General features: G+C 45.7%; 1 protein-coding gene across 3 annotated transcripts in view; it reads left to right on the top strand.

Annotated features, from left to right (window-relative positions):
- The window catches only part of MAMDC4 (MAM domain containing 4), a 343,940-nt gene that overhangs the window by 230,850 nt on the left and 90,372 nt on the right, over nucleotides 1-22,718 (top strand). For all 3 annotated transcript variants that reach the window (XM_033959811.1, XM_033959812.1, XM_033959813.1), the window contains one exon: nucleotides 17,080-17,217. In XM_033959811.1, the coding sequence (XP_033815702.1) occupies nucleotides 17,080-17,217 (138 nt within the window). The remainder of the gene's footprint in view (nucleotides 1-17,079; nucleotides 17,218-22,718) is intronic.

Genomic DNA, 22,718 nt, shown 5'->3' with positions numbered 1-22,718 from the left:
GCAGTAACCCTAACTCCACTATATCCCCCCACCCCCCCGCACTACCACTAACAAAGAGGGACTCCCTGTTGGTTCTGCAGGAGAGTCCCCCCATCCACCATCCCCCCCCCCCCGAAAGAAGCTTAAAACAAAGATTCGATTTTTTCAAGGATTCGTGTCCAAGTCCGTGTGTAAGTATAATAGTAACCATGACGCTTTGCAATAGACAGTTCCATTTGATAAATAAATTGAAGCTTAAGAGTCCAATCCAGTTGAGTAGGTGCCAGTTCCTGCTTCCAATGAGCAGCAATCAAGCACTTGGCAGCCGCCAAACCCCAGCGTCTAAGTTTGGTTTGCCAGGAATATAAACACACATTATAAAGGCCCAACAAACACCCCTGTGGAGAAAATGGCAATAAAATTTGTAACAGTTGTGATAAACATCCCACGACCTTCCTCCAGTAAGGCTGTAGGATAGGGCAGTCCCACCAAATATGCAAAAAAGTCCCCGAAGCCAACCCACATCTCCAACACAGTACCGAAGCACCAGGGAACATTCGATGTAGTCGCTCCGGCGTGTAGTACCACCGAATGACCACTTTATAGGCATTTTCCTTAATAAGTGCACAAGAGGATGCCTTGCCTACTTCTGTAGTGATCAGTGCCCACTCCCCAACCGAGAAGGTACAACCCAGATCCACCTCCCAAGCCCGCTGGTAGAGAGCCGGGAAAGAAAAGGAGCCCCGAATATATTGGTAAAGAACAGAAACCGGTTTAGGAAGGCCCCTAAGTGTGACCCACAAGTGAGCCAAGGGATCTAGAGACTGAATAGGCTCCCGATCCCACTTCTGGGAGTGAAGAAAATGACGTATCTGAGAATAGGCTAGAAAATCTCCTTTGGGCAAGGCAGCACTGATTCTGAAGGTTTCAAAAGACACCAGGACCCCCTTCTGAAGCACATCCCTAAAGGTGTGTAGCCCCAACTGCGCCCAGCGCACAAAAACAGAACTCTCCCCACCGGCCGGGAACATAGGCTCCTCCCGCATCGCACCAAGCACCGATGGGACCACCCCACCCCCCCAACGCTTTCGAGTGACACACCACACTTTCACTAGATGGTCCAAAAACGGATTCCCCGGAACCGCCACCGTCCGGCCCCCCATGGACGAGGACCAAAGCCAATGTTTCAAGCAGGGACGACCCACAAAATGCTGCTCCATGCGTACCGCCAATTTAAAGTCCGCTATTTCCCAATCCAATAGGAGCCGCAGCTGAGCAGCCCGGTAATACCAGAACAAATTCGGCACCGCCCGCCCCCCTTTGTCCCTGGCCGCCCACAATGCAGCTCTGGAAATACGAGGGGATCTCCCCTGCCAAATAAACCGAAAGAACAAAGTGTGCAACTGTTTCAACACCAATTTGGGAACCGAAATCGGTAACGTTTGAAAGAGAAAAAGCAAGCGGGGTAAAATATTCATTTTTAAAACTGCAATGCGACCCCACCAAGACAACCAAAACCCATTCCAGCGTTGTATATCAGTCCGGATTTGGTGAATAATCCGAGCGTAATTAGCTGTATATAATTGGGATAAATCAACCGGTAAACGAATCCCCAAATAGCGGATAACCCCAGGAGCCCAGCGAAAGGGAAACCGGGCAGCTAATCTACGCTGATCCTCAGCCCCTAAAGTTACACTCAACAGTTCAGATTTATCCATATTCACCGTAAACCCCGAAACCCTCCCATAGTCCAACAAAAGATCCACCAAAATAGGTAACGAGACCTCCGGTTCTCGGACATACAATAACACATCATCGGCAAACAGTGCTAATCGATGTTCCATATCCCCAATCATCACCCCTAATAAATCACCATGTTCCCTAATACGAATGGCCAGAGGTTCCATAGAGAGAGCAAACAACAGAGGAGACAAAGGGCATCCCTGTCTAGTGCCTCTCCCTATGGAAAAAAACTCGCTATAAACCCCATTTGCACGCACTGTGGCTCTGGGGGCCGCATAGAAGGCTTGCACCCAGGCCAAAAAAGAAGCTCCCAACCCCATCCGAGTCATCACTTCCCACAAGAACTCCCAGTCAACCTGATCGAAAGCCTTCTCCGCATCAATTGCCAAAAAGGCAATCTTGGCAGAAGACCTCTGTGCCGCCCACATGAGATGTAACGTTCGTCTAATATTATCACCAACCTGCCGCCTTTGAACAAAACCCGATTGATCCAAGTGCACCAGAGAGGGCAGAACTCGGCCCAAGCGAAGCGCCAAGACCTTTGCTAAAATTTTTGCATCCGTATTCAATAAGGAGATCGGTCGATATGACCCACACCCAGTAGGATCCCTACCCGGTTTAAGCAGGACTGTGATCCCAGCCTCTCCCATAGTAGAGGGCAACGACGAACCTCCCCGTATCCCGTTCGCAACTCTAACCAACAGCGGAGCGAGAATCTCCCGAAAAAGTTTATAAAACTGATTAGTATACCCATCCAGGCCAGGCGATTTCCCCAACTTCAAATTAGCAATGACTCCCAGGACCTCTCCCAATTCAATAGGTTCATTAAGCATATCACTATCCACGTCCGAAAGCCGAGGAAGCCGCAACTCCGAGAGATATCCCTCCAGAGCCATTGCATCTCGCCCCCCGGATTTCTGATACAAATCAGAATAAAATTTAAGGAAGACCGCGCTAATAGCCGAATCTGAACGATGTACCGTACCCCGCGGATCCCTTATCTCTGTAATAGCTGCTCTCGCTTGCTTCAGCTTAATAAGCCGAGCCAGTCGAGATCCCGGGGTATTATTATACTCATAAACCGTTTGACTCAAACGCTCTCTCAAAAACTCATATTCCCCCATCTGCAATAAAGAAAGTTCCGCCCTTACCCTAAGAAGATGCTCATACACCAAGGGGTCCTGGTGTCTCTGATGCTGCCTCCCCAACCGCTCTAACTGTTCATGCAATGCCAATGAACGTTGCGCCCGTTGACGCTTACGACGAGCCCCCCACTTAATGAAAATACCCCGCACCACCACCTTCAGGGCATCCCACAAAGTCGCATCGCTAACCGTGTTATTATCATTAATCTGGAGGTACTGGTCTACCGCCTCATTCACCTCCCGAACCACCACAGGATCTTTCAATAAAGACTCATTGAGTCTCCAGAAACGCCGTCCCTCCCCAGCCCAGTAACCCGTACAGGCCACCCATACAGGCGCATGGTCAGAAATTTGAATAGTTCCTATTTCAGCTTGTCGAATCCCCCCCCACGAATTTCGATGGGTCCATAGCCCGTCTATACGTGCATACGATTTATGTGCATGTGAGTAATGAGTATAGGAACGCTGTGTGGGATGAGACAGCCTCCAGCAGTCCACCAAGCCCAGAGAAGAGAACAATGACAGTAAAGCCCGTCTAGCAGCCCTAGACGGAGAGCGAGTCCCGCCTACTGAATGATCCAAAACAACATCTGGTGTAACATTAAAGTCCCCCCCAAGGTACACAGACCCCTTCACCAACCCAACCAGATCCGCTTTAAGAGACCCAAAATAGCTGGCCTGATCTGTATTGGGGCCATACAGATTGATAAGAGTTATGGTGCGACCCTGTAACGTAGCCACAAGGGCTAAACAGCGCCCTGCACCATCACGATAAACTTGATTAACCACCAGCCCCAAGCCCTTGCGCACTAATATAGCCAAGCCCCCCACCTTCTTCCCTGGAGTCGCCCCCTGGTGAGTCCAAATCTGATCATAAAGGGGGGAACGTAAAACAGCCACATCTCGAGGCCTCAAATGTGTTTCCTGAAGTAAACAAACATCCCATTGCAGTCGAGCCAGTTCTTTACATACAATACTACGCTTACCCGGGCTATTAAGCCCATTAACATTCCACGAACCTATAGTGAAAAGCTTCTCCTCCCCCCCCCCCCCCCCCCCTCCCCACCCTAACCCCCCCAGACCCCACCCCCCTCCCCCCCTCCCCCATGCTGCCTCGAACCCTTAGTTCCAGGATTCGCCAGCGCGGAGAAAGTGCAAACCTCCCCTACAGGCAATCTTCACCCCTCCACTATGTCCAAGAAACTCCCAAAGAATACCTCCACACCTTGTCACCATGTGCCACTCCACACCCCCCCCTCCCTTGTATTCAACTCCCAGTCCTTCCCCCCTCTCACCCAACCCCCAGCAGACCAACCGTAACACATAACACAGTCCAAACCCAAACAGCCAGGTAACTAAACCACCCATCAACCACGCTGTGAAATATTACATGCAGAATTGGCAATACTACCATACAACCTTAGCACTAGTACATGCTAAATCGGCAATATTACTGGTAACATATTGGACAGCACAAAGCTATCAGAAATCTCCAGTCCAATAAAGCAGAGGGCTAGCTATAGCCTCCAGCTCCACCAGAAAGGTCCAAGAAGTCCACTCCGAACCAGCCAAGGCCAAGCCTGGTATCAAGGCTAACCAGAAAAAGAGGAAACCGGTGTGTTCAGGACTGGGGCTTCGCTGACTTCTTGCCCGAGCGCAGTACAGTGCTCCAAGGCTCACTCTGCGCCGATGTAGAAGCCACCGCCGGCGGCCGGTCTGCATCCAGTAGATTCCCACAGCCCAGGGCCCGCATCTCCGCCCAGGCTTCCGACACCGTGCTCACACGTCTAGACGAACCATTAATAGTCAGCCACATGCCGAAGGGAAAGAGCCAATGGTATCTATGGCCCCCAGAGCGCAACACTTGCGTGACTTCATGAAACGCTCTCCGCTTCTGCAACGTAGTCCAAGCCAGGTCCTGAAACACTCCCACAGCCAAATCATTCCACCGGAGAGCAGACTGTCGACGGCCAGCCAGCAAAATTCTTTCCTTTAGGGTGAACTCCCCAAAGCAAGCGATGATATCCCGGGTGCCCTGGGCTCGGGCAGTTCCCAGACTACGATGGGCACGTACCAGCACAATGGTCTCCGGTACATCCGCCCCGTCAGCTCGCAGCAGGTGTTCACAAAAAGCTCTAACCACCGCTTTACAGTCTCTGTAAGCCTCAGTTTCAGGGATTCCCTTAAAGCGCAGATTGCTGCGCCGAGAGCGATTTTCAAGGTCCTCCACTTGATTCTGTAGGTCCCGGAGCTCGTTAGATATGCGGCCAGTAACATCCTTGGTTGTAGACACCTCCGCAGTAAGAGTGGCCACGTGGTCTTCAGAAGCCGAGACTCGGGCTCCCAATGCACTGACCTCAGATTTCAGCTCCATTATTGCAGCTCTGACATCCCCCCTCACTCCAACGATTTCTGCCTTCAAGTCTTTGAACCAGTCCGTTATTGATTTCGGGGGCAGCTCTCCAGCATCCCCCATCTGCTCTGGCAGGCCCTCATCCTCCGACTCGGAGGGAATCGCCGATCCGGCCGCCATCTTTTTTTTCTCCCCCCCGCTGCTCGCCGCCTCTAAGCCCGATTTCTCGGGCGGATCTCCAAAAAATTTAAATTTTTCGAGGCGCTTGCGAGTCGCCATGGAAAGGGGACCCCGGATCACCCACAAAGTGGCCGAAACTCCTCACTTTGGAAGCGCTCAGCGCGCAGTGCAGCAAAAGCCCGACGGAGCTTCTGCTTTAAGCTGCCATTCGGCGAGATGACGTCACTTCCTCCTCTGCCAGGAAGATTTTGGTTTTTTCGGTGTTCAATTTTAATTTTAATTGTGAGGTCCATAGTTCTAACTTGGTGAGGACAGAAGAGGTGAGTTGTTCCATCTGTTGTGTGAATGAAGTTAGGGGAATGATAATGGTGATGTCATCAGCGTATATGAATGATTTAAGGTTTAAGTCAGCTAGTGTCCGTGCCAGAGGGGCCAAGTAAATGTTGAAAAGGGAGGGGGATAGGGGGGAGCCTTGTGGGACTCCGCAGGAATTACGCCAGTGATGGGAGAAGGTTCCGTTGCCGAGGACCTGGTAAGTACGGTTAGTTAGGAAGCTTGAGAACCTAACAAGTGGATGTTACAGATGTGAGTGTACGTGAGCTAAACTTGTGCTGGTAAAGGGATACATAATAGACCAGTGTTCTTCCATGTAAGGTTCACCTATAGGGTGGCCTGTGCAGCCCTTCTAATTTTTTTATTTTTATTTTGCCAATGGGTATAGGTTGCAGGGTTTGCATTGAAGAACACTGCAATGTATCTCCCCTTTCTTTCGATCTGACCGCTTTTTTTGACTGGTTCTCCCCAAGTCCAATGTCTTATACACTTGATCTTCTTCCCAGCAGCAATCCAGACAACCCTACTCTAGCCAACCCCAGGAGCCTTCTTTCTGTAGAGAAGGCCCTGGGGTTGGCCAGAAACAGCCTGCCTGAATTGCTGCTAGGAAGATAATCGTTGGAGGAGCAGAAGATAGGCAGGCAGGGGCATAGCTACAGGAGTGCCTTAGGATCCCAGGCCTCCATTCTTGCCTCAGGTTCCCCCACTGGCAGTCTGGAGTCACTGTCTCAACCCTCCTCCCTATGATGGTTCATCATCTCTTCCCCTCTCCCCCACCCCCCCACCACTGCTGCTGTTCTCCAGCCTTCTGGGGATCAGCTCTCAAGGCAGACTTGCTTCTTGCCAGCCCCGGAAGTTTTCTCTATGCACAACTTCTTGTTCCTGGTAGCCCGGACGCTGCAGAGAATTCCTGAGACAGCAAGAGGTAAGGCTCCCTTGAAACTAACACTGGAACATCAGAAAACTGCATATATGTGGGGGGGGGAGTAAGAAGTGAAAGATACTGAACAAGTGAATGCAGGGAGAGGGTAAAAGAAATGCATGATTGCCTGGGAGGGTGAGGGAAGAGAGGAGGAATGTGTTGTTCCCCTAGACTACCCCCGGGGTTGCCACCAAATTGGGGAGAGGGAGGAGATGGTGCACTTGGGTGAAAAGAAAGGATAGTAATATTGGTTGAACTGGTATAAACATTATAAACACAAGTACTAGAACCACCAAACCATGAATCCTTTTTATTTGATGACAGATAACATAAAAATCTAGGGTACGGTCGAATAAAACCAGGCTTAGGGGGAAATGTTAGGATCATATTCAAAGCGATATAATTGATTCATCCTCTATAATAAAACCCTAAGCGCACATGTGCACTTAGGATGGCATGTTCCCTGCCACCGTGGTGTCTGGGTCTGTGCTGAATTCCATTTTCGAACATGAAGGCAGGAAACATGCCGGCGACTCCCCCCTCCTGCCCTCACCTACCAACCGCTGCCGCTCCTCTTCAAAACAGCCTGCTGAGGTTCGGTGGCCGGCTGTAGCGAACCTCGCAGGCTGCTCTCCATCTCGGTAGCACATTCCCTCTGATGTGATCATGTCAGAGGAAACGTACTACCGAGGTGGAGAGTGGCCTGCGAGGTTCGCTAAAGCCGGCCGCCGAACCTCAGCAGGCTGCTTTGAAGAAGAGCAGCAGCAGTTTGTGCCGGTGGGCCAGAAGACACCAGGAAGCTGGGATGGAGGGAGGGTAAGAACAGGCATGCACAACAGGGGCAGGCATGGCACAACAGGGGGCAGGAGGAGAGGGAAAGGGGGCTGCTTTTGGGGGAGGGTTTGCTGGGGGGCAGACAGCAATCATGCTTTATTCTGGGATGGGGGAACAGAAGGGGGCCACGGAGCAGGCAGGCATGGCACAACAGGGGGCAGGGGGAGATGGAAAGGGGGCTGCTTTTGGGGGAGGGGTGTGCTGGGGGGCAGATAGCAATCATGCTTTGCTCTAGGGCGGGAACAGAAGGGGGCCACAGAACAGGCAAGCATGGCACAGCAGGGGGCAGGGGGAGGGGGAAAGGGGGCTGCTTTGGGGATAGGGGTGTGCTGGGGGCAGACCAATCATACTTTGCTCTGGGAGGGGAGGGAAAAGAAGGGAGCCATGGAGAGACAGGCAGGCATGGCGCAACAGAGAAATACAGGCAGGCGGGGCCAGGAAGACAGACAGAAAGAAAGATAGACAGCGTCCAAGGAGAGAGAGACAAAGAAAAAAAACCAGACAGACAGACAGACATCTACTCTAGCATCCGTTAATATAACGGGCTTAAACACTAGTATAATATAGTTTGGCTTTAAACGATGTGGAACAATTGCCTGTGTAGTTAAAGTGAGGAGAGACAAGCCTTGTAAATTTCATTATCCCAGGACAAGCAGGCAGCATATTCTCACATGTGGGTGACGTCATCTACGGAGCCCCAGCGCGGACAGCTTTTCAAGCAAACTTGATTGAAGTTTCAAGTTTGCTACACTGCACCACGCATGTGCATGCCTTCTTGCCCACTAGAGGGCGCATCCCACCTCGTGGTCCTCAGTTCAGTTTTTTCCGCGGAGCCAGAAGCCCTGTGGAAATTGAGCTCTGCTATTTTTGCCTTCTGTCACCGCGTCCGGTGGTTTTTGATCGGTCGCTGTGCTTTACTTCATCTTTTCTTTTGTTTTTGTAGTTATTGTTAAAAAAAAAAAAAGTTTTCTTTCCGTTCGGCTCCGGGGGCTCCCGTGAGCCGCAGCCGCGGCCGTCCTTGCTTTCGGCCGGTTCGGTTTTTCGTGTCCCGTCCCTTGACGGGTTTCAAGAAGTGCACCCGGTGTGAGCGGTTACTTTCCATTACCGACCCACACCGGTGGTGCTTGCTCTGCTTAGGGCCCGAGCATCCGACTGACTCTTGCGATCGGTGCTCCACCTTTCAGGCCAGAGCGCTCCGCTGACGCCGTGCCAGGATGGCGGAGCTCTTCGCGGTCGACTCTGCGCCGGGGAAGAAGGCATGCACATGTGTGGTGCAGTGTAGCAAACTTGAAACTTCAATCAAGTTTGCTTGAAAAGCTGTCCGCGCTGGGGCTCCGTAGATGACGTCACCCACATGTGAGAATATCTGCCTGCTGTCCCTGGATAACACCTGTTACGGTAAGTAACTGTGCTTTAGATACATAGAGCAATAACACATATCAGAAATATTCCAAGCAACAGGCCTAAAAGGGAGGCCACCAACCAGCATGGTGAAGAAATTGGGCACAAACCCAACAAGAAGTTACATTAGCTACTCTTGCAGCTTCAAACTTCATTTGCTTATATACATTTAGCGACCATGTTGGGGGAATATTAAAATCCCATGCAGCTAAAACTAATGTAAAAGCACTAAAAAAAGATAGTGAACCTGCATTTCCACATATTGGTGTCTAAATTCTTAAGTAGGTATTATAAAATCTATACTAAAGAAAAATTCATGACCTCTTTTACAAAGCCGCGTTAACAGCTGCGCTAATGGCCCCGAAGCCCCTAGAGATTTAAAGGGCTTCGGGGCTGTCGCCATGCGGCTTTGTAAAAGAGGCTGTTAATATTTCGATTACAGAATGACATGGTGACAAAATTCATCACCGTTCCCATCCCCGCGGATAACTGTGGGAAATAATCCCATGTCATTTTCTAGTGTCTATTTCAACCTCAGTCCTTCTACACCAGCATTCTTCAAAGCAAAGCTTGCGGGTCAGTGGTTGTGGCTATTCATACTCTGATTCTTCCCTCTCTCCTTAAAGAATGACATGAAGATGGTTTCCCGCGGTTATCCGCGGGGACGGAAACGGTGATGAATTTTGTCACCGTGTCATTCTCTAATTTCGATCTAAAATCCTGCAGGAAATTATAGGTCAAACGTGAAGAAAGCAGAAAAGTATTATTAAGACAAAGACCAAGAACAGAAACAGAAAGCAATAATAAATAGGAGAAGGACAACAATTAGTATTACATAATCTATCCAGTGGTATCAAAAGAGTATTGTTCGAGAACTCATTAATGCTGGAAACTTGAAATTCCTTATATCTTTCATATGTACTAATGGTGACTAGCCTTTCAGTTTCACCACAAATAGGAAAATAATCTCTATTTGGAAAGGTCCATAAAAATATTGCTGAGCCCAATTAGTTTCTTGTAGACCCACTAGCTAACAGCAAATGTGTAGACAACTATTAAGTCTGTGTCTGGAGTTGCTTTGGACTTTGGACTTTGGACATTGACTTTGGACTTCCGCCAAGGCAGTCTGTAAAGTTGTAACATAATCAAAAAATAAAAAACTCATAGGTTCATGTCCAGGTAACAAAAAGTATGATGGTAATCGTCTCCCTGTGGCTATCTGGTAGGGTCATAGCACACTTTGGCAAATATCGATTCTAGATAACATACAGTGCAGCGGGAAGAGCAGATAGCTAATCTTTTGAATTCAAGGTCATAATTTTCCTCAATGCAGTTTTCAAGAGATCATTCACTTTATAACGTCAGTTTCACATTACTGACACTTTTAACTTGACCAAATTTGTTCCATAAAGAAGTAGATAATTGAACAATCATGTCCTGAACACTTAAATCAGGAGTAACAATGTGTGGCATACATCCTAGCCAATATCCTCGATGGCTCCTTCCTAGTATCTTTATTGGAAGCTTCTACACCATTACTAATGACTAGAGAGTCAATTCAGAGTGGTTTTCAAAGACATCTTTAATAATAATAATAATAATAATAAGTTTATGTACCGCAGGACAGTAAAGTTCTATGTGGTTTACAATAATTAAAAATACTACAGATTGAATAAAACTTACAAAGCTAAAAGCTCATAACTAAAACCTTAAAGATCAATCATTGTATAACATTGTGAAATCAGCTACCTAAGTGCTTCAGGAACAAAAATGTTTTTTGGGTGTCTCCTAAATTCCTCATAAGTATTAGTAAGCAAAAGCAGTTTTTCCAAATCTTTTACCCCATAATGCTGCCTGATACGAAAAAAGATGATGATATTTTGTAAGTTTGCATCCTCTAACCGGGGGGGGGGAGAGAGACAAAGTTCAAGTGTGAGCTTCTCTTGTGCCTATTGGTTGAAAAAGAAAAAAGGTCGGTTATATATTTAGGAGCTAACCCAAATAAAACCTTAAAACAGAAACAGCCAAACTTAATTTTCACACGCACTTCCGTCAGCAGCCAATGCAGAAGTCGATAAGAAGGTGTGATGTGATCGAATTTCTTCAGCTGCATTTTGCACCAATCGCAATCGCTGCATATTCTTTTGAGAAATTGCCAAATAGGCGATATTAACGTAATCTAGTTGACTTAAGGCTCCTTTTACTAAGGTGTGCTAGCGTTTTTAGCGTGCGCAAACCACGCGCTCAATGAAAAATACTTATGCAAGCTCTTTGGAGGCTTTCCGCAAAGAAATCAAGACCCTACTATTCAAGAAATTCACCCAAACGTCCTAATCCCTTCCTTTTCCCCTTTCACCCCCCTCTTAGAATCCTCTCATCAAAATTGCTTTAGACCTTACGCCTTTAATTGTAATTGTATTTCTCTTCCTGGAAATGTCCAGTTATCGTTCTGATGTAATCCGCTTAGAACTGAAAGGTACAGGCGGAATATAAGCCAGTAATGTAATGTAATGTTAGCGCATGCGGCACTGTAGCGCACGCTAAAACCGCTAGCACTCCTTAGTAAAAGGAGCCCTTAGTATAAGGGATTGTACCAAAATTCTAAATGATGAAACATCAAAATATGCTCTAAGGGACCGAAGCTTCCAAAGAGTAAAAAAAACCCTTTCTAACTAAAGAGTCCACCTGGTCCTTCATAGTCAAACCTTGAACCAGTATTACACCTAGAATCTTAATAGTAGATTGATAACTAAGTAGATAATAGTAGATTGTTAACTAAGTTTATTGATACACAAGGATGTTTTCGTATCAAACAGAGGTGATGAAGCTATAAAAGATTTTGTTTTTTCTGAATTAAGCTTCAGTCTAAAATCAGTCATCCATTGCTCCATCAAATTTCATACTTCTGTTGATTTAGGAATGACTTCAGGGAGAGAGGAATAATAATCGTACAATCGTCTGCGTAACTAAATACTAAATATGGATTTTAAATACATATTCAGATGGATTCCGCTGTGATTGTTGTCAGCCTTCTAGCTGCTTGGCTAGGGTATCATGTTTGCATTTGCATTATTACACTATTATATGTGTATGCTATGTTTACACAGATTACAGTTAACCATTCAAACTAAGTAATCTATATTTACACCCGCCTAAATAGGTTAACTATTACAGCTATATTTACATGCATCCTAAATAGATCTAGCAATGTGTACTATATTTGCCTTATTTACTGTCATCCTAAATAGTTCTAGTTACATAAATCCTAATTTATTTTAGTTCCATTTACTATATTCACTGTGTCTTAAACATTTCTATAAAGATATATTATGTGCATACTTGTCATGTCCTGTCCTCCTATCATGTTCCTAGTGGGAGGGAGGAGCCTCTTCTTAACAGGGCAATATACAGTACATGACCAGTCAAATGTAGGCCAGGTATGCATTGATTTGTCCTGTTTGCAATGAAACCCATGTAAATTCTTGTAATAATCCTTGTATTTCATTCAACGTTTGCTCACCAGATGGCCCAAACATTATTACTGCAGAAATTTTATGTAAAACATCCACTCAGTGTGTCCTAAAGAAGGCAAGACCGGGTCACTAGTTTCAGAACTAAGGCTTGGAGATGTGACTTGTGTTTTAAGATCTGTATTTAAATTTGATTTGAGATGTTCATAGCCTACAACTACAACTGGTATACTGGTGATTACAGGATAAAGTCCTGCTACAGTCTCCTTCTTCTTTTGAACTACTGGAATATTTTCAGGAGGGTCGTCCATAATTTCCATAAATGTAAATGTTGATCTTATGATTTATCTTTTTTTTTTTTTTCTTTAAAATCCAAATTCTTAACTGACTTAGTTCAGACCATTTCAACGAGCCTGTTTTTGTCCAGACCCACAAACTTCATTTATTACTTGTCGTTTTTTACCCATTTATCATGGAAATGTTGTATGACCTTTACTACTTCAATAAGTAGCATATTGAATACAATCTATACACAAATAATATACAAAATATACAAAACTTCAGTTTGACTTACGGCCTGAAGTCTTCTGTAAGATTCACTTACTCAGAGCCTGTCAAAGACTTTCGCAGGATTCACTTTTCTTCATTTGTCTCGGCCAGCAAGGACTACTTGTGCCAGAAAGTGGGTGAACAATGCCACCTGCTGGATCATGTCGGGCAAGTCACCAACTGAGTAGGTTAGACTGCAATTCCCACTCAACAAAGAATGATCACCAAAAGACTTGCACAAGTATAAGTAAATTTCATTTTTATTAAGCAATTTAAATGATATTAAGCCAATTACAAATTGTATGCAGCTAATATAGTTATGCAAGGGAAATGTCGCTCACTAAGGGGTCCTTTTACTAAGGTGCACTAGCCGTTTTAGCACACACTAAATGCTAATGTGTCCATTATAGTCTATGGACGTGTTAGCATTTAGCACATGCCAAAACAGCTAGTGCACCTTAGTAAAAGGACCCCTAAATTAGAGAATGACACGGTGAAAAAATTGGTCCCCGTCACCGCCCTGTCCCCGTCTCACCATCCCCGTCACCGCCCCGTCCCCGTCTCACCATCCCCGTCACCGCCCCGTCCCCGTCTCACCATCCTCTTCACCGCCCCGTCACCGCCACTGCCATCCCATTCACCGCCCCGTCACCGTCACTGCTGCATACATAAAAGCCTCAAACGGGTACGATTTTATATACTTTTCTAATATCTCCCCTATGTATCTGCCATTGCCCCCCCTGTGTCCATATTCCATCCACATGGCATGTCCCCTTTTTGTCTCTGTCCCTATGCCCCAATGCACATAATTTCCCCTCTTTCTGTTACCTTCCTGTGTCCAGATTTCCCCTATCTTCCTCTTCCATACCAGTGTGTCTCTTCTTTTCAACCCCATCTAGCTTTTTTCCCTCTTTCTTCCCCCCCCCTGCTTCTAGCATCTGGCTCACCTGCCTGTCCTTCCCTTTCTTTCCTGCTGTGGGTTTTTCTTTCCGTTTTCATCACCTTGGCCCAGAATCCTTTTCCCTTTCACTCCCTCCTTACAGACTGAGCCGGGAACACTAGCGATCGCACGGTCCTCGCAGCCCCCACCCGCCTGCCTAATCGATCCTAGTGTTTAGCCAGCTCTCTCCCTTCTCCTCACCTTAATTTGCAGGCTTTCTTTTTCAGCGACCTGCACGCTTTCCCAAAGAGCCGCACACGCGCGGCTGCTCAGTGTTCAATCTTCTGCTCTGCTGCAACTTCCTGTTTCCGGTTGCGTCAGAGCAGAAGATCGAAACTGAGCAGCAGCGGGTGCGCGGCTCTCTGATAGCGTGCGGGTCGCCGAAAAAGAAAATCTACAAACTAAGGTGAGGAGAAGGGAGAGAGCTGGCTAAACACTAGAATCGATTGGGCAGGCGGGTGTGAGCTGCGGGGACCGTGCGATCCTTCATGCCTCACTGCGGGGACAAGACCCATTCACCGCCCCGCGGGCGGTGAATGGCCTTGTCCCCGTCGCCGCAGCGACTGCTAGTTTTCTTCCCCGTTTTCGGCGGTGACCCGCGGCTAAAATGCGGTGGCCGCGGGTAAACCGCCACCGTGTCATTCTCTACCCTAAATCTCAGAGCTGACTATCTCAATTCTATATTGCAGTGCTGTTCTTTTATATTTTTTCTAACCTATCTATGATGTGTCTTAGTCTACACAATTTATCATTGTGTCCATGCCTAGTACAGACTGAAATTTACTTTGCTTGCTGGAACCTTCAATCCCTTCACATTTTTCTATTACCTAAGCTTGTGCTATAGGAATATTTTAACTTTATTAACTTGATTTCTATAGTTACTAATTTATCTACCTCTGTAGGATAACTGGCTTCCTATGAAACCTGCTTGCTTTCATGACTTCTTTTGTTTCTCTATTAGAATACACATTCCAGTGCAATAGGTGAGACAAATGGGTAGTGTCCCTATGGGTGCGTGCCATCTGCAGAAGGAATCCAGTTTGGATTTTTCTCTATACTTCATTGTACTGTACTTCCTTGCCTATGTTTCCTCGTATGGGTGGTGCCTGGGCCAATCACTGCCTTAGGCCCCTCCCTGGTGTATTCCAGGATGCACTGGGAAGGGGAAGGCCCACCATTATGAAGAGGTTGGCCTGGCAGCCAGAGGAAATAGGCTGAATTACAGAAGGTACTGGGGGGGGTGTCAGGGTGGGTTTTGGAGTAAGGGATTCGGGTCTGGAGGTGGTGTCATGGTTCAGTGAGGGGCTTCTAGCAGGAGGAAGTAGGGGACTTCAAGGGGGGTTTTGGAAGTGGTGTTAGCAGGGATTGGGCATCTGTTCTGCCACGGACAGTGTTGGGTGGGGGTTCGGGGGTGGCGGTGGGAGGGATTGGGCATTCCTCCTGCCAGCTAAGTTTGTGTGTTTGTGTTCCCTGCCTCAGTCACTCAGCTGATTGAGGCAGCGGGATTCCCTTACCGTGATCAACTGATGGGAAAGGATTCGGGTCTGGAGGTGGTGTCATGGTTCTGAGCTCCTTAGCTCCACCTACAGTTTATCCCTTCTGCACGTGTGCCTGCAGGAATATGTTTGTTCTGCTCTCCACACTTTATTATTTTATTCAATGTTTTTGTGATTACTTCAAGATTTTTGTACTCAGAGCGTTTCTTTCACTTTGCCTGCATTGAGAACACACAGACTTATGTTTGTAACTGACAGGCCAATCCCAGTGGGTACCTGTTAGCCAACCTGCTTAGTTTCTTTGGAACTCAGGGCCATCCCTAAAGTTGTCTCACCTACAATTAAACAGGGGTTAAGCACAGGCTTTTAGGCACCCTTAGGAGACTCAGTGGTGTCTTGCAGGATGCTGGCTGTGTCTTCTCACCTCCGCCTGTACCGGTACACATTTGTTAGTCCAAAGGGGTGGAAGTGCAGTCAGGTATGTGTTCTGACTGGCATTCCAAAGATCAGCTTTGCAGAGTCATTCCCAGCATGAGGCAGTGATTCTCTAATCCAGCTACAGTGAGAGAGCTGAGGCAGGCTGCAGCACAAATCCACAAATAGGTCACAGTGAGTACAGGCTGTTACAGCCTGTGAGATGGATCAGGGTAAGTCTCAAAAGTGGGGTTTTCAAGGATTCTACATGTCCTCTCAACTGAAAAAATTGTAAAATCACCACTTTTTAACATTGTTAAGTGTGGGAAATATCTCAATTTTGGCACAAATTTCATAGCAGTGGCCATCTTGGATTTTTAGCAATCTTTTTTTCAAAAGCTCCCTGCTTCTCCAAAACTGCAATTTTTTGCCTGAAATCTTGTTGGAATGGAGTCCTTAGGCTCTCCTAATATGAATTCTTGTCAGGAGCATTCTTGCACCATGTGCTGCATGGCACAACCGGGAGAAGCAGCAGCGCAAAGCTTAGCCTCTCTCCTAGTCAAACAGGTGACAAAACGCTCGACTGGCCTGGTGGGGTAGATTTCTTTATTTGGGGGGCTTTGCATGGCTGATAGTTCCATGCGCATGGCTGCGGTCCCTCCGCAGCCTATGAAACACATGGTTAAGTCATCAGAGAGTGACTTTGCGCCCCATAAGCCAGAGGCTTTCTCAGAGTTTCTGAAACAGTTGTAAAAAAAAAAAAAAAAAAACCCCATAAAGATTTGAAGCTGGCGTTCTTCCCCTGCACAGTCCCGCCTTGTATCCACTGCATCTCATTGAGATTATTATAAACAGTATATTGTAGTTACTGTACCTTGCCTAGAACCATGGTGATTGGGCAAGTTATAAATCAAATAAATAAATAAAACCAGGATTAATTCAGTCTTGTAGTCATGTATAATCCTGTAAAAATCCATCCAATTTTGTTTTGTTTCCAAGATTTTAAAAAAATCTTAAGTTATTATTACTTAAATCCTTATATTCAGCAGACATGATGAAGCCTATAATGGTGTGCCAGGAACACAGAAGCGAGAGCTTACAGGACACTGATGTGGCTAGGCCAAAGAGACTCTTGCTGAGCTACTGTTGTAGCCCTTGGTACAAAATGCCAATCAAATTTGTAAAATTTGTACCACAGTTATAACCAGGCCATATTCCAGCAAAGAATATGTGTTAACTCAATGGAGACTGTGTGAAGAAAAAAAGGGACAGAAAATAAGAAAACTGTTTGTAACCTGCACACTAATTGTGTTTTTTTAGGGTATTATATGATAGCAGATACAAGTAAAACTGTCTTGCCCAGTGGACAAACTGTGCTGATGAACTCAGAACCATATGAGCCTTTTCCTCAGGAGCAATGCCTGGAATTCTATTATCACATGAGCACCAAAAGCCCAGGTAGGTTTCTCTGCTGCCTTCCCAGTTTTTATCTTTCTGCCCTTTTCAGACCCGATATGGGAGTGGCTTGAGCTAGTTACCATATGGCTCCAGAAAAAAAAGGATGGATTGAGACATCCAGGTTTTACTAACACTGAAAGCAATGGAAGTAAGGAGGATAGATCGAAACACTCAGGTTTTATTTACATTACATTAGTGATTTCTATTCTGCCTTTACCTTGCGGTTCAATGCGGATTGCATAAGAGTTGTTATGATAATAGGAAAAAACATACAAACTTCTCCCTCCGGATTCGCGGGGGATGGGGCAGAGCCGGACCACGAATGGTGAAATACCGCAAATATCTTCTGGTCCGGCTCTGACCCACCCCTGCCTCCCTCCCGCCTTCCCCCCGGCATCCCGGCCTTACCTGGTGGTCTAACAGGCTTTTGGGGTAGGAGGAATCTTCCAATAGGAAATGGCTGCCGTGAGTTCCCGTAGTCTCTCGAGACTACGGCGGGAGCTCACGGCAGCCATTTCCTATTAGCGATCTACACGGGGCAGGAGCGTAGGAAGATCGCTCCTGCCCCGAAAGCCTGCTAGACCACCAGGTGAGCCCGGGATGCCAGGGGAAGGCTAATCTATGGGGTTTTTTTTCTTTTTTTCCCACTCCCCAAAAAATCGCAAATATGTGAAATCGCGATTGCTGAAACCGCGAATGGGGAGGGGGAAGTGTATTGTTAAGATATTAAGAAGTACTTAGGAAAAGTCTGAGCATTTTCTAATTTGTTAAGGAGTAGTTGGTAATTGCAGGAGGAGTTCTGAGCCTGTTTGGATGTGTTATATTGGTTTTATGTATTTTTTTGAAGAGTAGGGTTTTTTGGTTTTTTTTGAAGGTTTTGTAGTCTGTGGTCGAAGTCAGCAGATTGGTGAGCTGTCGGTCCAGTTTTGCTGCTCTGGTGGCCAGTAGGTTATCATACATTTTTCTTCTTTTGACAGTTTTGGTTGGTGGGTGTGTGAAAATTGTGTGGGCTCTCCTGTGTCTGGTTGAGGTGGTTTGGTTTAGTCGATTGTTCCAGTAGGTAGGGCTGTCTCCGTTTATAGCTTTGAAAAGAAGGCAGTGGAATTTTAAGTGTACTCTGGCTTGTATTGGGAGCCAATGTGATTCGTGGTATGCTTCTGTGATGTGATCATATTTCTTCAGTGAGTAGATAAGTCTTAGGGCTGTGTTTTGTATTGTTTGAAGTTGTTTTATCGTGGTTGCTGGTTGCAATGAAAGTACAACCCAAACGTCTCAATCCATCCTCTTTTTTTCTGGAGCCATATGGTAACCCTACTTGAGCTATCATAGAGCAGATGGCACTTTCTGGGTTTCATATCTTTATAAATTAGGATATTGTAAGCCATTGCACTATGGCAGTTTGAAAGTTTACCTCTAAGAGCCAGTCTGTTGCAGTGCTGTGTGCAGTCCTTGAGCTGGGTCTGCTGCTACTTGAGGATGTTGCACAGTCCATTTTCAAAGCCCCCTGCAGGGAGGGAAGCTTAGTCATTTCACAACAGTGACACCTAGTGGGCTGGATTTAGACCACATGATTGCAGGGTTCCAGAAGTAGCCCTGGTGCATGGCCCCACAAAAAAGGTTCAAATATAAGAGTTAACCACTTGGGACTATGGCTGAAACCACAGGCACCTCATTAGAATTTGTTTTGAACACAGATGTTGATCTAATGCCTTCTAAAAATCATGGACTCATTATTCAAAAGAATTTAGGGTTCCATTTATCGAGCTGCGCTAGAGGTTTTTAGTGCAAGACAGCACAGTAAATGCTCTGACACTCATAGACTTCCTATGAGTGTCAAAACACTTACCTCGCCAGCCACACTAAAAACCTCTAGCACAGCTTGATAAAAAGGGGGGGGGGGAGAGGTTAAGCAGCTGATTTCAAGTAGTGATCACATTGATCACATAAGTGTTTTTTAGAAATTGCCCCTCCCCCCTCCATTGGCTTGTTTGTATAAATCATTAGCCAAAGTGAGCTGTTATCATTTTGGAAGGAATTTGAAGCAGGCCGAAAATATATATGGATAGTGCAATACTCAGCCACTATAATAATAATAATAATAATAACTTTATTTTTATATACCGCCAGCTATCTTGCGACTTCTAGGCGGTTTACAATCTGTATAACTAGTGTGTAAAAGTGCTATCCAAAGTATATATGTATATATTCAATAGTGGTACTTATTTAGATAACTCTGTTAAATATGCACATAACTTTATAAATACATTTTATAAAATTATATAGATATGGTTATGCTAAAAATTTACCTCCATGCACTGTATTTAGATGTTATGTCAGAAACCTAAAGCCAACAATTGAAAAGAGAAAAATGATAAGCTTTGTTTGAGATACCTCCATCCAAATGAGGCCATCGAGGGTAGCCACAGAGCATTTTTACTACATTTTTACTAGTGTTGTTAACTAATCACAGGCAACTACTGCAATTAACTTGAAAATTTTAATGGTGATTACAATTATTATGACTAATATAAAACTAAAGAATTGAGTATTCACCTCCTCCTGAAGCCCTTCCCAAGGATATTACCCTTCTGGAAAAGCTCCCCAAGAGCCTCACCACCTTACTAATCCCTCCAGGATCAAAATGGCAGCTGCATCCTCTAGTGATAGTCTCACAAGACTGCTAGGGGTCATGGCTAGAGAATGACGCTGTGCCAGTTTCCCACATGGCAACTGCAGGAACGGGCAAAAATTTGATATATTTACCACCAGTGTGGGAACAAAACCTTTTACCATTCTGCAAGAGCAATAAAAGTATTTGATCCCGCAGGGAAACCCCCCCCCCTCCGGTACACCGACAAATGAGGGCCGACAATTGTGCGCAGAGACAAGTACGCATAGGACAATTGCAGCCCATGAATCTGGAAGACCCTGATTTGCTGAGACTCCTCAAGCCCCATCCCTTGGGAGGGGCTTGAGGCACCTAATCATGATATAAACCTTACCCTAACACTAGATAGTAAGTGACTAAAGTGTAGTGGGGGGGGGCTCCCTCCTCAAAAAATCGATCCACGTGTACCCTCAAAAAAGAGGGTTACTTTGTAACCCCCAAAAAGATAAAATAGTATCCACCTCTGCATTTGTCCATATGTGCACTTGTCCAAGCACGCAATTTTCGGGGCGCTTTTGTCAGAGCACAAGTATCCTGCGCTCATTTGACGGGTCACCCACCCCCCTCCTGAACACAGCTTCCCAGCTGGCAGCTCCATCCCTCCCCCGTCATGGGTGTGGTTGCTCCAGCCCACCCACCCCCTCACTCGCAGATCTAGCAGCTCCAGCCCCCCCTCCCTCGCTCATGGGTCTGGCAGCTCTAGCTGGCTTCCCTCCCTCTCTGCTGCTGACATAAACATATGCGAAAAGAGGAGCTTGCATTATAATGAGGTGCCCAGCAGAGGGAAGGCCACAACCTCAAGCGCCGTTGATCGGTTCGCTCTTCTTCAAGGTATATGCCAGCAGTAGGTAGGGAGGGAAACCAGCCAGATCCACGAGGGAGAAGGGGCTGGACCCACCGGATCCACGAAGCGGGAGCTGGAGCCATTGGCAAAGCAGATGCTGGGGCAGGAGGAAAAGGAACAACACTATTCCCAACGAGATGGAAAGAAACCCCAAAAAATTGCTGACAGCTTAATACACAATGGTTTCTACTCTTAGTAAGAATGTGTTTAAAAGAGAGGAAAAAGGATCTCAAAAACCTACTCAGAACTTAATGTGCAAGGAATGACTCCGAGACTTATAGGTTCCAGATTTCAGTCATTGATCCTAAAAAAAACCCTCTTCTTTATGTGTGCATAAATGTGTATCATTAAATGAAATGCACTATAACTTAACACCCAAATGATATAAATACTAGTGCACAAAATAAATGTGATATTGTTAGCTAAATCTTTGTCTTATCCACTTTTAAATCCTCAATGCAATGCTTATTCAAAATGCAGGACTCTTAGACAGCTAGTGTTGTCTATTATTTTGGTCATATATTGAGTCAAAAAAATTCCTATTTTTCAGATCGATCTTACCAGGTGATGTTAGATAAATCTTCATTGGAATCCTATACCTAAGCCTTTGGAGTACCACAAGGTTCCATTCTATCCCTGATTTGTATTCAATCTCTTTCTTGTACCGATTTTAACCTTAGCACAATCAATAGGTTTCACAGTCTTTGCTTATGCAGATGATATACAACTTTTGTACCCTTTAAATTCTCAAAATCCCATCGAAATTCAAAAAATTAATCAAAAGCTAGAACAAATTAATGATTGGTTAAGTGAAAATAAGTTTCTTTAAATATAATCAAAACAAAATCACTTTTGTTTCCATGTAATGATAAAGAAGACTTAATAGCCCCTATGGTGCTGATTCTATAAATAGGTGTCCTGATTTTAAGCAAGAGTAGGCGTCCTACTGCTGTCTAACAACCAGTCAGGACACAAGTTGAAACCCCCCCCCCCCCAACACCCCATGGCAGGCCGCCTTCAATGTAGGTATCTTATCGTGGTTGAAGAAGACGCATTGGGACACTTAAGCTCGCCCAAGGCTGGGTGTGGGTGTGGTTTCACCCAGAAGTGGCCTTGAGTGAGCTTAAGTGGCCCTAGGTGTCTCCCTAAAGCCGCGACAGACATCTGAAAAATGCTGGCCTACATTTAGAACATAAGAATAGCCTTACTGGGTCAGACCAATGATCCATCAAGCCCGGTAGCCTATTCTCATGGTGGCCAATCAAGGTCACTAGTATCTGTCCAAAACCCAAAGAGTAGCAACATTGCATGCTACCGATCCAGGGCAAGCAGAGGCTTCCCCTATGTCTTAATAACAGACTATGGATTTTTCCTCCAAGAATTTGTCCAAACCTTTCTTAAAATTAGCTACGCAATCTGCTTGTACCACAACCAGATTATTTCCTCCTATTGGTTTTAAAAGTATTTCCCTGCAGTTTCATCAAGTGTACCCTAGTCTTTGTAATTTTTGATGGAGTGAAAAATCAGTCCACTTGTACCAATTCTACTCCACTCAGGATTTTGTAGACTTCAATCTTATCTCCCCTCACCCTTCTCTTTTCCAAGCTGAAGAGCCCTAACCTTTTTAGTTTTTCCTCATACGAGAGGAGTTCCTTCCCCGTTATCATCTTGTTCGCTCTTCTTTGAACCTTTTCTAGTGCCACTATATCTTTCTTGAGATAAGGAGACCAGAATTGAACGCAATACTCCAGGTGAGGTCGCACAATGGAGCAATACAGAGGCATTATAATATCTTTAGTCTTGTTAACCATTCCTTTATAATAATTCCTAGCCTCTTCTTCCTTGAAAAGAGGAGACTGAGAGGGGACATGATCGAAACATTCAAGATATTGAAGGGAATAGACTTAGTAGAGAAAGAAAGATTGTTCACCCTCTCCAAGGTAGAGAGAACAAGAGGGCACTCTTTAAAGTTAAAGGGGGTTAGATTCC

This window comes from Geotrypetes seraphini, chromosome 10, assembly GCF_902459505.1.
Source record: "Geotrypetes seraphini chromosome 10, aGeoSer1.1, whole genome shotgun sequence".
Taxonomy (NCBI): domain Eukaryota; kingdom Metazoa; phylum Chordata; class Amphibia; order Gymnophiona; family Dermophiidae; genus Geotrypetes; species Geotrypetes seraphini.
The sequence above is the reverse complement of the archived record's forward strand: the minus strand, read 5'-3'. Positions and strand labels throughout refer to the sequence as shown.